Source organism: Danio aesculapii, chromosome 22 (assembly GCF_903798145.1).
Source record: "Danio aesculapii chromosome 22, fDanAes4.1, whole genome shotgun sequence".
NCBI lineage: Eukaryota > Metazoa > Chordata > Actinopteri > Cypriniformes > Danionidae > Danio > Danio aesculapii.
The window spans coordinates 30,602,518-30,615,336 of record NC_079456.1 but is presented as its reverse complement, the minus strand read 5'-3'; the positions used below and the strand labels follow the sequence as shown (position 1 = coordinate 30,615,336).

The window sequence follows — 12,819 nt, the reverse complement described above, 5'->3', positions numbered from 1 at the left end:
ATGAAAGTGTTTTTTGACCTTGCATGCAAATCTACCTGTTGTTGGAGAGCCAGAAAACCAAAACATGACCTTTTACAATGCATAATAGGGGCTCTTTATGGGCAGCTTTGGTCCTGGAGGTCCAGTGTTCAATGACTGTATAAAACATGGACAACACAACAGCGCCATTTCCCATTGAACGTGTTGAAGGCAAAAGTGTCACAAAAGACTACTGAAACTGGAGCCATGCGCAGAAGGACTGACTGATGGAGCCAGAGGAGGAGCTGCGGAATTGAGCTTCCAACCAAATGGTTGATATAAAATCAACCACGCCCCTCGAACTTCTCAGTTGACTGCCGTTATCTGCACTACAACAAAGGCTCACTAATGTAAATATAAGCACTTACATTTAAAACATGCAATAATATACGGTTTAAAAACTGTGTGATGTAAGCTGTTATAATTTAATAAAGGCTATACATGTTGGACTACAAAAATAAATGATCTTTCATACACTCTAGCCTGAGTTAGACTAATATGAGCACAAAAAAATATTTCTCTTATAACAGGGTTGTTGGTATTTGTTACCTTCATAGGGGTAGAAATAACACTTGTAAAATATGAACAATTTACAACACATACATTTTTAGAAAGGTTTTTATTTTTAATTAGTAATCAACTCGACCCAAAATATACACACCATAGATAACGATTTACCATGCGCATATGTTTAAGAGATAATTACAGCAAGATTTCAAAACAGGATATTTAGGCCCTACACATCCCAACCCTGCAATTAGAAAATAATCCTCGTCAATTTGTACAATAAACTTTGCAGTATTAAGACATCAACTGATGTCTCTCAGCTGCTGCAACATTGCTGGTGTATTGTTTATTATTTTTTGCCTTTCATTTGGTTTATTCGATGCCTTCATTATATCTGGCAAAGAGGAATTTACATTTATTTTAATGTTTATTAGGAGTTTTCAAATAAAAAGCCATCGATACATGATACATGTAAATAATTATAACATTTACAGATCTATTTGTTATATAAAATTCGGTTTCTAGAACATTAATATTTTATAACAGCAAATTCAGTAGATTAACTCGATAACATGCCGAAACTCAAAACGCAGAGACGTCCTGTAAATCAAGTTCAAAAAACCTTACAGGGATCAATGTGGAGATCGGCTAACATTAGTTTTGTCTTCCTAATTATTATTTTAGACCCATAAAGAGAATTACTGCTAGATAGAGATCACCTGTATTTTCCCCGTCATCGTTACTTAAAGGTGCAGTAGGTGATCTGCCAAAATGCTAACCGCTTAACATTATCTTTGGACGGCGGGGAGGGACTTTGATTCAAAGCCACGCCTCCTGACACAACAGCAGACAACCCACTTGTTCATGTCATTCGCCAGTTAGTTAGTGTTTGGCCAGCAGCGTGCAGGATTTTATTTATTACTAAGCCATACTTACATGCTATTTCAGAGCGAATATTCAGAGTAGCATGGTAAACAATATAGGAAGGCTGTCATTGTTCAAAAATGAAGCAATGTGAATATAAAAGCAAATTCAACTCAATAAAGTAGGTTAGGCGGAATACCGCTATTTAATGATGTTTTGTTGTTAAACTAAATATCTACATTATATCTACATTAAAATCTACATTAAAATCTACATTATGATGCTGTCAAAGATCCCTTATAAAACTGAAAGTCACATCAATCTTTCGCATCAATTTCAGTGGCTGAACAACACGTCTGTGCATTTAAAGGCTCGTTTCCTCTGACTGGTATGGTACGGTACGGTTCGGGTCAGTACGGGTCGCCTTTATCAAGCTTGCGTTTCCACTAACAAGGGTACCCTTTTGGTGGGCGTGGTGTATGACAGATAGTTTAAGTCGACGTCATTCTCGCTCGAGGAAATGTCTACAGTAAAGCTGTGCTGGTCGCTCACATATCATATGAGAAGCACTTCTCACAAAACAGATGCTTTACACATAAATACTTCTGTAGAAATGTTTATTCCTAACTTTTCTATGAACATGAGTTGATTATAACTGCAGATCAATGACAGTGCGAAACAGCCTACTGTAACGTCTGTAATTATATAAAATAAATAAATAAATGAAAATATATAAACATATACAGCCCCTTACAGTCTCCGACATGTTATCAATTACAGAAGAACTACACACAGCATACATTTAGTCCGTATTTAGGTTAAAAAACAACACAAAATATAGCCTACAGTGAGTGAAAACCTGTGAAAAAATCTGTGTCTGTAATCTTCACCAGCACATGTAGCCTCTGTTAGATAGTAATTCATCATCATTCCCGGTTCATATTAGTCCAAAAGGTGAAGATAATAGTTATACATGGCATTTTGTTCATGTTTGCTGAAAAATGTGTTCTTTTTTTTTCGGCTTCTCCTTTGTTTTTTCACGATTCACTCTCGCATTTGTCAGTGTCTGACAGGATCGGGTTTCAAAAGCACGTCAATAATCAAGTGCTGGTTATTATCATCAGCTCAAGAAGTTTGTTATTTCAGATATAGACGCACAGTGAACGCAAGGAAGAAAGAGAAATCGCTCGCGCTTCAGACTGCCTCGTAAAAAACTACGAGGCACAGGGTAGATTCTGCTCTACTCCATGGCTTTGCGGCTGTTCATCAACACGATGAGGTTTATTTGAGCCCGGACCTCGACCATGGCTCGTTATTATATGTATATATAATTCCGCTGTAATCTCTTGGCTGTGCATGTATTTTAAACATGGCGGGTTTTTTGTTTTCATTCTGGCTTGTGCGTAAGCGAATGACGCCCCTCTTTAAACCAATAGCGTTCAGCTGCGCGTCTAGCTCCGCCTTTTGGTACCCTTCTCGTGTTTGGTAGTCTTTCGAAAGAATGCCGAAAAAGTGGTACAGTATGGTTCGGTATGACTTTTGACAGTGGAAACGGCCATAAAGCGTACCAAACCGAACCGCACCACTCAGTGGAAACGGGCCATAAGCCATCATAACACAACACATCTAACATCAGCTTAGCCTGACTAAAATAGTTTTAAAACAAAACATTACCTGTCTAACAGAAATACTTCAGCTATGGTGTCATCCTTCCTCCAGCGTGCAAAAGTAACTCCATTATTGATTCAGGGTTTGATTTCAGCATTTGATTTCACCGCATCTGTGATTGTCTCGTGAGCATGCAGCGCTCATGCACACAGCCACGCGTGAACAGATGCGCAGAAGTCAGAATCTGCATTTGCTGACAGACAGTTTGGGCTGCTTATCGGAATTATGGGAGATGTCAGCCCAACAATATTTAATTGGATGAACATTTTTTAGTTTTATGCCTTACCCAGAATATAAAAATACATATAAACATATTTATATCATTTACTTTAATCATTACTATTGGACTGTGAACTTTAAACCAGCACAACAAACATGTTTCTGGAGACAATCACCTACTACACCTTTAAATTTGTTTACAATGTGTCGTTATTGTGCAGTTTTATTGTATTTTTTATATTGAAATTCTTAATTCTTGTGCACTACAAATTTGTTCAATATTATTATTATTGTTTAATACTTGTGCAATCAATAAACATTTATTATTATTATTTTGTCCTTTATTTGATTATTTGTGATATATATGTATGCTGTTTGCATTTTATTCAAGGTTACATAGTAGCCTGCATTTGCTGTTATATCAACACAAATGGTTGTACTAACGTTAACAAAGGTGAGGTTTTAAATAATGAAGATTTTAATCACGCCAGCTCCGGGGCCGCAGTGCACATTGCTCGCGGGCCGATTCCGGCTCGGATGCTGGTGTGCAACTTTCGGCTCGCTAATGGCCACCGCATCTGGCCCCATTAACTCAGGCCGGAATCGGGCAGTAAGTTCTATAGGAATCCGGCCCAAGTAGGTCCAGCAGACGGAGTTAGGGCCGAGGGTCTCTGGCAGGCGACAATCTAGCCGGAACTGCCCGAGTGTATTTTTGCTATCTGGGTGGTTAGGCGTGTATCAGCAAACTAATAAAGCCAGAAAAAAGCCTTGGCCTTACAGAATAAATAGTGTTCCACCAGATCCTGTATGTCAGAAAGTATAGTTACTGCTGAACTCATTTTATCATAGTAAAATAACACAGAAATTGAATAATAACACTTTAGTCTCCTGCCGAAGCTCAGACGGTCTGCTTTGAGAATCTGTCAATCACAGCTGTCAATCACGATGCCACGCCCCAGCATTAATTACTGCTAAAAACAAAACTGTTTACAAAAATGAAGATCTGCACCTACATCAGCATGATAACCAGTGCCTTAATTTACCAGAACCATCTTTCGGGACATTTTAGTGCAAGTGTTATACATTTTTTTATTTTGGTTCAAGTCTCCTTCATTAACACAGAGGAGGTGGGCTTTATGACTTGTACTGCAGCCAGCCCCCAGGGGGCGAACTAACGGCCAAGACCTTCACTCTAAAGCAGGCTTATGGCACACTTGCCAGCGTCCTGCAGAGTTTAGCTTTAACTCTAATCAAACACTTGCCTATAGCTTTCCAGTGATCTTGTTTGATTTGTGTTGGAGCAAAAACTCTCCAGGACTATATGTATGTTGACACCACTCAATGAAAATTAAAAATAAAAGTGGTTCATGTACAGTATACTCACCTTTGTTTATCAATGCTGCAAACACAAAGATATAGCAGTACCTGTAATACATTATTAATTAATATGTTTACATTTATAACATATATATCTATTTACTGCTATATATTAGCAACAATGCAGCAATGATGCACCATAAAGCAAGTTGCAATTTAAGGAGTCATGAACTGGTTTTTTATTCTTCATAGATAGATTAACCATTTGACGCATATTATCACACTGGTGTGATCTCAATGTTCAATGCATGATGTGATCAACTGCTGATTTAAAATCTTTCCTCTAAAGGCTGGCACTGAACCAGAGAAAGAGGTGTGTGGTGCTTGTCATTAATGTAATAGTTTTCAAACAAAAAACATTTATTTTATGTTTCATACACATGCTTTTACATACACAAAAGTACCAGCAAATCATTTTAGTTGCAAAATACAGGGTAATATTTTAGTCTATAATAATAATTCTACACATAATCTGACAATGTGCGTTATTTACATTAGATACATGCTGCTTATGTAGTTAGAACATTTACTCTATTCTTTTTCTCTTTGTAGAAAAAATTGTAGTTATTCAGTTCTAAAGCAAAAAAAAAAGGTTGTATTAGTTAATATTAGTTAACGTCAGTTAATAGTAATAATATTTTTTATTGTTAGTTCACATTAACTTACAGTGCATTAATCAATGTTAACATGCATGAATTTGGATGTTAATACATTCATTCATTTTCTTTCGGCTTAGTCCTTTTACTATTCAGGGATCGCCTCAGTGGAATGAACCGCCAACTTATCCATGTGTTTTACGCAGCTGATGCCCTTCCAGCTGCAACCCATCACAGGGAAACACCCATAACCTCTCATCCACACACATGAACAACGGACAATTCAGCTTACCCAAGTCACCTATAGCGCATGTCTTTGGACTGTGGGGGAAAACCACAGCACCTGGAGGAAACCTATGCGAACACAGGGAGAACATGCAAACTCCACACAGAAATGCCAACTGACCCAGCTGGAGCTCAAACCAGCGACCTTCTTGCTGTGAGGCAACATCACTACCCACTGCACAGCCCTGGATGTTAATAATGCATTAGAAACTGTTAATAATGACTAATAAATACTGTGCAAGTATTGTTCATAATTAGTTCATGTTAGTAAATACATTAATTCAAGAGCTTCCACACAGATAATCAACTAAATTCTGGGCATATTTGGTATGCTGTCCGGGGAGTGGGCTCTGAGCTCATAGGGACACCCTAGTTCATGTTATTCCACTCATCAGGAGAGAGACAGAGAGTAAAAGAGAGAGGGGGGTGGTGGTGGTGGCTGGTGGTCAGAGTGCAGTGTCAAGCCCGGCCTTAGGCCCATATACACTAATACGTTTTAGCTTTAAAATGGCATTTTAGAATGAAAATGATCCGCGTCCACACTAGCGATTCACCCAGCGTTTCTGAACAACTCTCTGTCCACATTACACTGCTGGAAACGCACATCTGGTTACTAAATCTGGTTACTAAAGTAACGCTCTGGTTACTAAAGTAACCCTCGTTCCCCGAGGGTTTGGGGGAACAGAAATGCTATGGTGGATTTAATCCACTTACGGGAATTTCGTTCAAGAAGCCAATTGTCTGAAAGAGTATGTTAACGGGCCAATGAAATGCCAAATGAATTGGCAGCATCAGCTTGCGCACCTGATGCTTGTTGCAATCAATTTAGCAATAAAAGCACGGGGAAAGCAAAGAGATGCATCGTTTTTTAAGCTGAAGAGACTGATACTCACAGCTAAGGAACAATATAGCATTTCCGAGGGTTACTTAGTAACCAGAGCGTTCCCCTTTAGATAGGGAACTTCAATTCTATAGTGGATTTAATCCACTTATGGGAAATGTCTGGAAAACGCCATAATGACTGCACCTTACCTCCGCCTCTTCGATGAGAGGTTTGCCAGGCAAGCGTGAGCGCACCTGCATCATAGAGAGATGCAGTCTTCCAACGTGTTTCCTGGCCCTTACTTATCCCACTTCAATAGAAGATTTACGGATTTAGATATATTTTTCAGGAGCCGCAAGCATCTAGATAATTTCTAGGAATTTAAATACGACGTACGTACGTTGGGAAAGCGTGCAGTCCCGATAGGGAGGACGCTGCGGAGGCCACTTGTTGAACACTGCACCATGGCTGAACAGGCATATGGGATCGCCTAATGAGATCACGCATAGTAGGCACCTATACCCAAAACACGGGCTGACCAGAGGGCAGACCTACGGCGTAATGGGCCAGCGAGTGATTCCTCCGCTGAGTCAGTGCTGGGGGCCTCGGAGGAATCTCTGCAGGGCTCATCTAAGCGGAGAACTTTACTGACAGAGTGAATAAGCGCGCGTATCTCTGTGTTAGGATGAATGGCGCAGCAAGCGTGTTTCAACACCTTAACCGAGTTGTTTCCTCAATCACCTAGGGCTACCTAATACCCTTGAGGAAACCGGCTCCACCCGCAGATTGTAAAACCTTGCAAATGTATTAGGTGTCGCCCAGCCCGCAGTTCTACAGATGCCTGTTAGAGAGGCGCCGCGTGCACGCGCCCAAGAGAATGCGATGCTTCGAGTGGAGAGCGCACGCACTCCAGGGGGACTTGGCTTGCCCTGGCTCTGGTAAGCGAGGGCGATGGCATCCACTATCCAGTGGGCCAACCTCTGTTTCGATACGGCACTTCCCTGCTGCCGACCACCATAACAGACTAAGAGCTGCTCAGATGATCTAAAGCTCTGTGTGCGGTCCAGATAAATTCGCAAAGTGCGAACTGGACAAAGTAAGGCTGGGTCTGCCTCCTCCGGGGGCAGCGCTTGCAGGCTCACTACCTGGTCTTTAAACGGTGTGGTAGGAACCTTGGGCACATATCCTGGGCAGGGTCTCAGGACAAAGTGAGAGTAAGCCGGCCCAAATTCCAGGCACAATTCACTGACCAAAATACCTCCAGGTCCCCGACCCTCTTAATCGATGCCAACGCGACTAGCAGAGCTGTCTTCTGGGACAGAAATCTTAAAGATACTGAGTCGAGTGGTTCGAAGGGATCTGTGCGCAGGCTCGTGAGGACAAGGGCAAGATCCCAAAAAGGCATGAGAGGGGGGCGGGGTGGATTAATCCGCCTAGCGCCTCTAAGGAACCGGATGAAGAGGTTACGCCTTCCCGTTGCTGCCAGCCACCTTGACTGTGGAGGGCGACAGCCTGCTGTCCAGCTTCTCTTGGAGGAAAGAAAGCACAGTGCTGATCTGGCAATTTCGGGGGTTTTCTCTGTGAGAGATGCACCATTCAGTGAATATACTCCACTTCAGGGCATAGGCGTGCCTCGTGAAAGAGGCTCCAGCCTGAGTGATGGTATAAACCACTGCAGTCGGTAGATTACCTAAGTCTTCCTTGCGTCTAAGGACCACACGTGGAGGTTCCAAAGATCGGGGCGAGAGTGCCAGATGGTGCCCTGTCCCTGAGAGAATAGGTCCTCTCTCAAATGGATCTGCCCGGGGAGGGCCGTCGCGAGGAGGGAGAGTTCTGACATCCAGATCCGGTTGAGCCAGAGGGGCACAACTATTCAATTCAATTCAATTCACCTTTATTTGTATAGCGCTTATACAATGTAGATTGTGTCAAAGCAGCTTCACATAAAAGGTCACAGTAAATAGGAGCAGTGTAGTTCCATTTGTGGTGTTTTGTTGTTTAACTAGCAGGACCCGCTCCTCGTCCTCCCTGATCTTGCACAGTAACTGCGTGAGCAGGCTCACTGGGGGAAATGCATATTTGTGCATACCCCGAGGCCATCTGTGGGCCAGTGCATCCATGCCTCAGTCAGGGAAAAAAACAACTGGCAATGGGCGTTCTCGGGGGAAGCAATCAGATTGATCTGGGCTTCCCCGAATCGCGCCCATATCAGCTGAAAAGACTCGGGGTGGAGTCTCCATTCTCCGGGACGTAAAGTCTGCTGTGAGAGCGCGTCGGCTGCACGGTTGAGCTCGCCTGGAATGTGAATGACGCGCAGCGATTTCAGCCGCGTATGACTCCAGAGGAGCAGACGGCGGGCGAGCTGAAAACATGCGGCGTGAGCAAATAACCCCCCATGTGGTTGATATACGCCACCGCTGCCGTGCTGTCCATCCTGACCAGCAGGTGCTGCTGCTCCAGCACCGTAAAAAAACGGTGGAAAGTATCTGTTGACACAACAACATGACTGGACAACACGCCTGTCCTAGATGCACTCCGGCTTTTAGGAACGAGGGGTCGTTCCAAGGGCTGAGGGCGCGGTGACACAGTGCAGTAACAGTGACTCGGTGTGTGCCCGTGTGCGTCTGGGGACTCGATCGTGAAGCCAGTGCTGAAGTGGTTTCATATGGAGTAATCCGAGCGGCGTGACAGCGGCTGCGGATGCCATATGCCCCAGGAGCCTCTTAAATAATTTCAGTGGGACCACTGTTTTGCTGTCGAACTCTCTTAGACCGTTCAGCATTAGCTGAGCGTGCTCTCCGGAGAGGTGCGCTGTCATGGTGACCGAGTCCGAGCAAGGGGGCGAGTTTGCTCCTTTCTCGGTTGACCTAAAGCCCCAACAGGTGGAGGTGCCGGAGCACCTTGTCTCTGTGCATAATCTGTGTGAGCATTCTGAAAAGCAGCTTGTGCAAACAGCGGTTCAAAAGCACAGATCTAGGATTGGCCGTGACCCACCACTGTTTGGGCACGATGAAGTACGGGCTGTAAAACTCGCTCTCCATCTCGGCTGGAGGGATCGGCTCGATTGCATTTTTCGCCAGGAGGACAGCAATCTTCTTTTGCAAGTCAGGGGTGGACAGGGCCTGACCCTGGTGAAATACACACCAGTGAACTTGGGGGGCTGTTTAGCGAACTGAATCGCATAGCCGAGTCTGATTGTGCATATGAGCCACCACGAAGGGCTGGCCCGCGCTAACCAGGCAGGCAGAGCTCTCGCTAATGGATTTGTTGCTACAATCGCTGAAGTACCAGCAGTGGGGCAGCGCGGAGTGGGTGAACTCCCCCTCTTCTCTTCCTGCTTTTCCCAGCGGGAAAAGAGCAAATTTTCTCTTCTCCGGATGACCTGTCTCAGGACGTTTCTCGGTCTGTTTACCTGACTTAACGGCGCTCTGGGCTGCTTGCTTCCGAAGTGCACAATGCGCCCGCTTCACCGGAGGCGCAATCGGGGGCGGGGCAGCTTTCGTAGGTGGGTGCCCTTGGCGAGGAGCAGCAGATGTGGATGGCTCGGGGACAGGAAACCACCGCATCCAGAAACACACAGTCGGAGCGCCACCCTGAAAAGGACGTGCTGCACGACTGTGTTGCTCTTTTAGGAAACTTGCAACTATACGCACCGCTCTGGAGGACCAGACCTAAAGAAAGCCAGGTAAGGGAGAAGCCCAGCTTGAACCTTTGCTGCTGTGTGTACACACTCTGGACCAGGAGACTGCTCTCGTTTGCTCGAATTTGCTGGATATCAGCAGGAGGAACCCTCATCGACTCTCTCAGAAGGCTGTAGAAGTCTCTGAAGCGAAAAGGATGCATCTCCTTGCTTTCCCCGTGCTTTTATTGCAAAATTGATTGCAACAAGCATCAGGTGCGCAAGCTTACGCTGCCAATTAATTTGGCATTTCATTGGCCCGTTTACTACTCTTTCAGACAATTGGCTTTCTGAAAAAAATTCCCGTAAGTGGATTAAATCCACTATAGCATTGAAGTTCCCCATCTGAAGGGGAACCACGTACACTGATTCTGCACATTTGACCGATTGCTTAGCTTTATTTCCTATATTGTATAAACTTATTGTACGTTATACTTTTATAATGACCATTATTGATTATAAAAACTGATATTCAGCAAAAGAGAGGGTGTTTCATATTTTCAATAAAAATGAAAGGCGGCAGTTATGTTATAGGCTGTGTTTTGTTATAAATATGCATACAGTGAAGATGACGGTCATATAAATATGCAGTTAACAAATTTAGTGTCTGTTAAGTTGTTAATATCAAAATGAAAATAGGCAGTTCCTTATATTATGCTTTCATATTATTTTTAAGATAGTGAAACAGCATAGCCAGGGTGATGTGAATGAGGTTATAAAGTAAACTGTTCCCTTTGAAGATTTACCCGACGTGTCCTCTGGAGTTTGTTTTGTATATCAAACTTGCAAAATCTGAACTTACAAGGCGAGGATGCAAGACTGAACTGTGTGTAGGCTACTTAATATTGAGAAAAAAGCTTCAATCAGAATTTCTGCAGCCCTGCCTCTATTTTCAGATGCCTCTGTTTTTTCCCATCAACACTGAGACGGAGCAGCAGCGTTTTAGAATGAGATGTGGTGTAAAGATTATTATGTGCTATTAAAACATCAAGGAGGATGCAGCAAAGAAATATCCCTTATTAACACTCTTAAATTTAAAAAGGAAACATAAGAATGAAAAAAGACCAACAGCCTATAAGATTTTATGAAATATCTTAAACTGACCAGTAGCTATGTTTTTTTTGTAGTAGTTGCCTGTTTTTCCCTTAGCCTGTATTTATTTTTGCCTCATGTAGCCTATGTGCGTGATTGGACAATTAGTGTAATGGCGGCACACCATCTTTACCAGACCGCCTTACTTTCACTCTGCCATGAAGCCCCAGCTGGCTCACTTTGGCTCAGGTATTCAGCAAGCCAAAAAAGGCTGGCCGTTGGAAGCCCTGCTTTGGCCCGATCAGGCCCCGGAAGTGACTGTGGAAACACGACTGGCCCTGGCTTTCTTGCTTTTGGCGCGTCAGTGGAAACGCGGCTTATGATATGATTACCTTGTATAGGTAACAAAAATATACACAATCATTACATCCCCCAGTTAAACAGCCACTTACTTTTATGCAACTCAGGAGACATTGATGAATTAGCATGTTGTAAATCCAGCAGTTCTGATCTCACCACTAACATGGCACCACACATCACCTGTCATATATCAAATAATACAATCATTATTAAGCTGTCTATATGATTATGTATATGTGTTCGTACACATATTTGAGAATCAGAATATGAGATATTTCACAATAAATTTAGGATGTTGTCAATAAATGCAGACAAGAGAAAAAAGAATCAAAAAGTTATATATTTGTAAATCGTCAGGGCTGCTGGTGATTCATGACTCATGCAGGTTAGTCACCTGAGGCCTCATGTATCAATGCTGTGTACGCACAAAAACTTTACGTACGCCAGGTTTCACACTCACGTTTGGATTTACTAGCGATGAAATTAACATGAGAATGTGCGTTGGTCCGCCCCAAATCCAGACGTGGCTGTTAACCCCCCTCAACAACCCACAAACTGACCAAAAGCGCAGATACATGATGCCCATTCTCGCACTCGATCAGTTGTAGAGCGGGTGATTGGGCAGCTGAAATGCCAGTGGTGCTGCCTTGATAAGAGCGGAGGGGTGCTGCTTTACCGCCGTATCAAAGTGTTCCTCTAATACATCTGTGTCTCCCACAGATACGGATACTACTCCAGACAGTAAAGTGTCACCCACAATTGAGGCTACACTCTCCTCAAAGGGTGTTAGCTCAGCATCCCCTGTTCCCCCGCCTCTTCGGTCCACACTTTGATGGTGCGCCGCTGTTCTCCTCTTAACCTGCACCTTTACATCGGACCATTTCTTTTTTAATTCACTCACAGTGCAATGTTCAGACCCCAGTGCGTTAACCGTGTCAACTAAACTCTCCCACTCTATTTTATCCTTTTTTTATTATTCCGGAGGACAAACTTGCAAATAACACAGTTTTTCTCCGGTCTACCTCCGATAGGAGCACCTCCAATTCACATTCTGTGAAGTTTCTCTTCTTGCTTGCTTTTGCCATTGACTTTAATTTGGTTTTGCCAAAGTGCAGTCATTGCCATATTTATAAGGAGGAGGAGGCAGGGAGGGGTTTTGCACTTGTGCATGTTGCTCTCAATTTCATTCTAATTCGGATGTACAAAGAGAATATGCGTGGGATTCGGCGTACGCAGTGTTTCATATATCTGATTTTTTTACTGCGTACGCACATTTACAGCTTTGTCCGTACACAATGTTTTAGTATTAATTCAACGCAAGTGTTTGTACATGAGGCCCCTGGAGTATTTAAAATGAAATGTGAAAGAGTTAAAAACACCTTGTTACTTAC

At 43.2% G+C, this 12,819-nt stretch overlaps 1 protein-coding gene across 10 annotated transcripts in view; it reads right to left on the bottom strand.

The window, feature by feature from the left end:
* LOC130215797 (uncharacterized) overlaps positions 1–12,819 on the bottom strand; it is a 35,080-nt gene that overhangs the window by 11,381 nt on the left and 10,880 nt on the right. For 8 of the 10 annotated variants that reach the window (XR_008835741.1, XR_008835744.1, XR_008835740.1 and 5 more), the window contains one exon: positions 11,521–11,608. The exons of 1 other annotated variant lie outside the window; for it this stretch is intronic. Coding sequence is in view for 1 of the 9 variants with exons in the window: in XM_056447638.1 (XP_056303613.1) it covers positions 11,521–11,608 (88 nt within the window). In the remaining 8 variants the exon portion in view is untranslated. Of the gene's footprint in view, positions 1–4,660; positions 4,702–11,520; positions 11,609–12,819 lie in introns of all 10 variants that reach the window. One more of the 10 variants, XR_008835745.1, reaches the window with a different exon arrangement.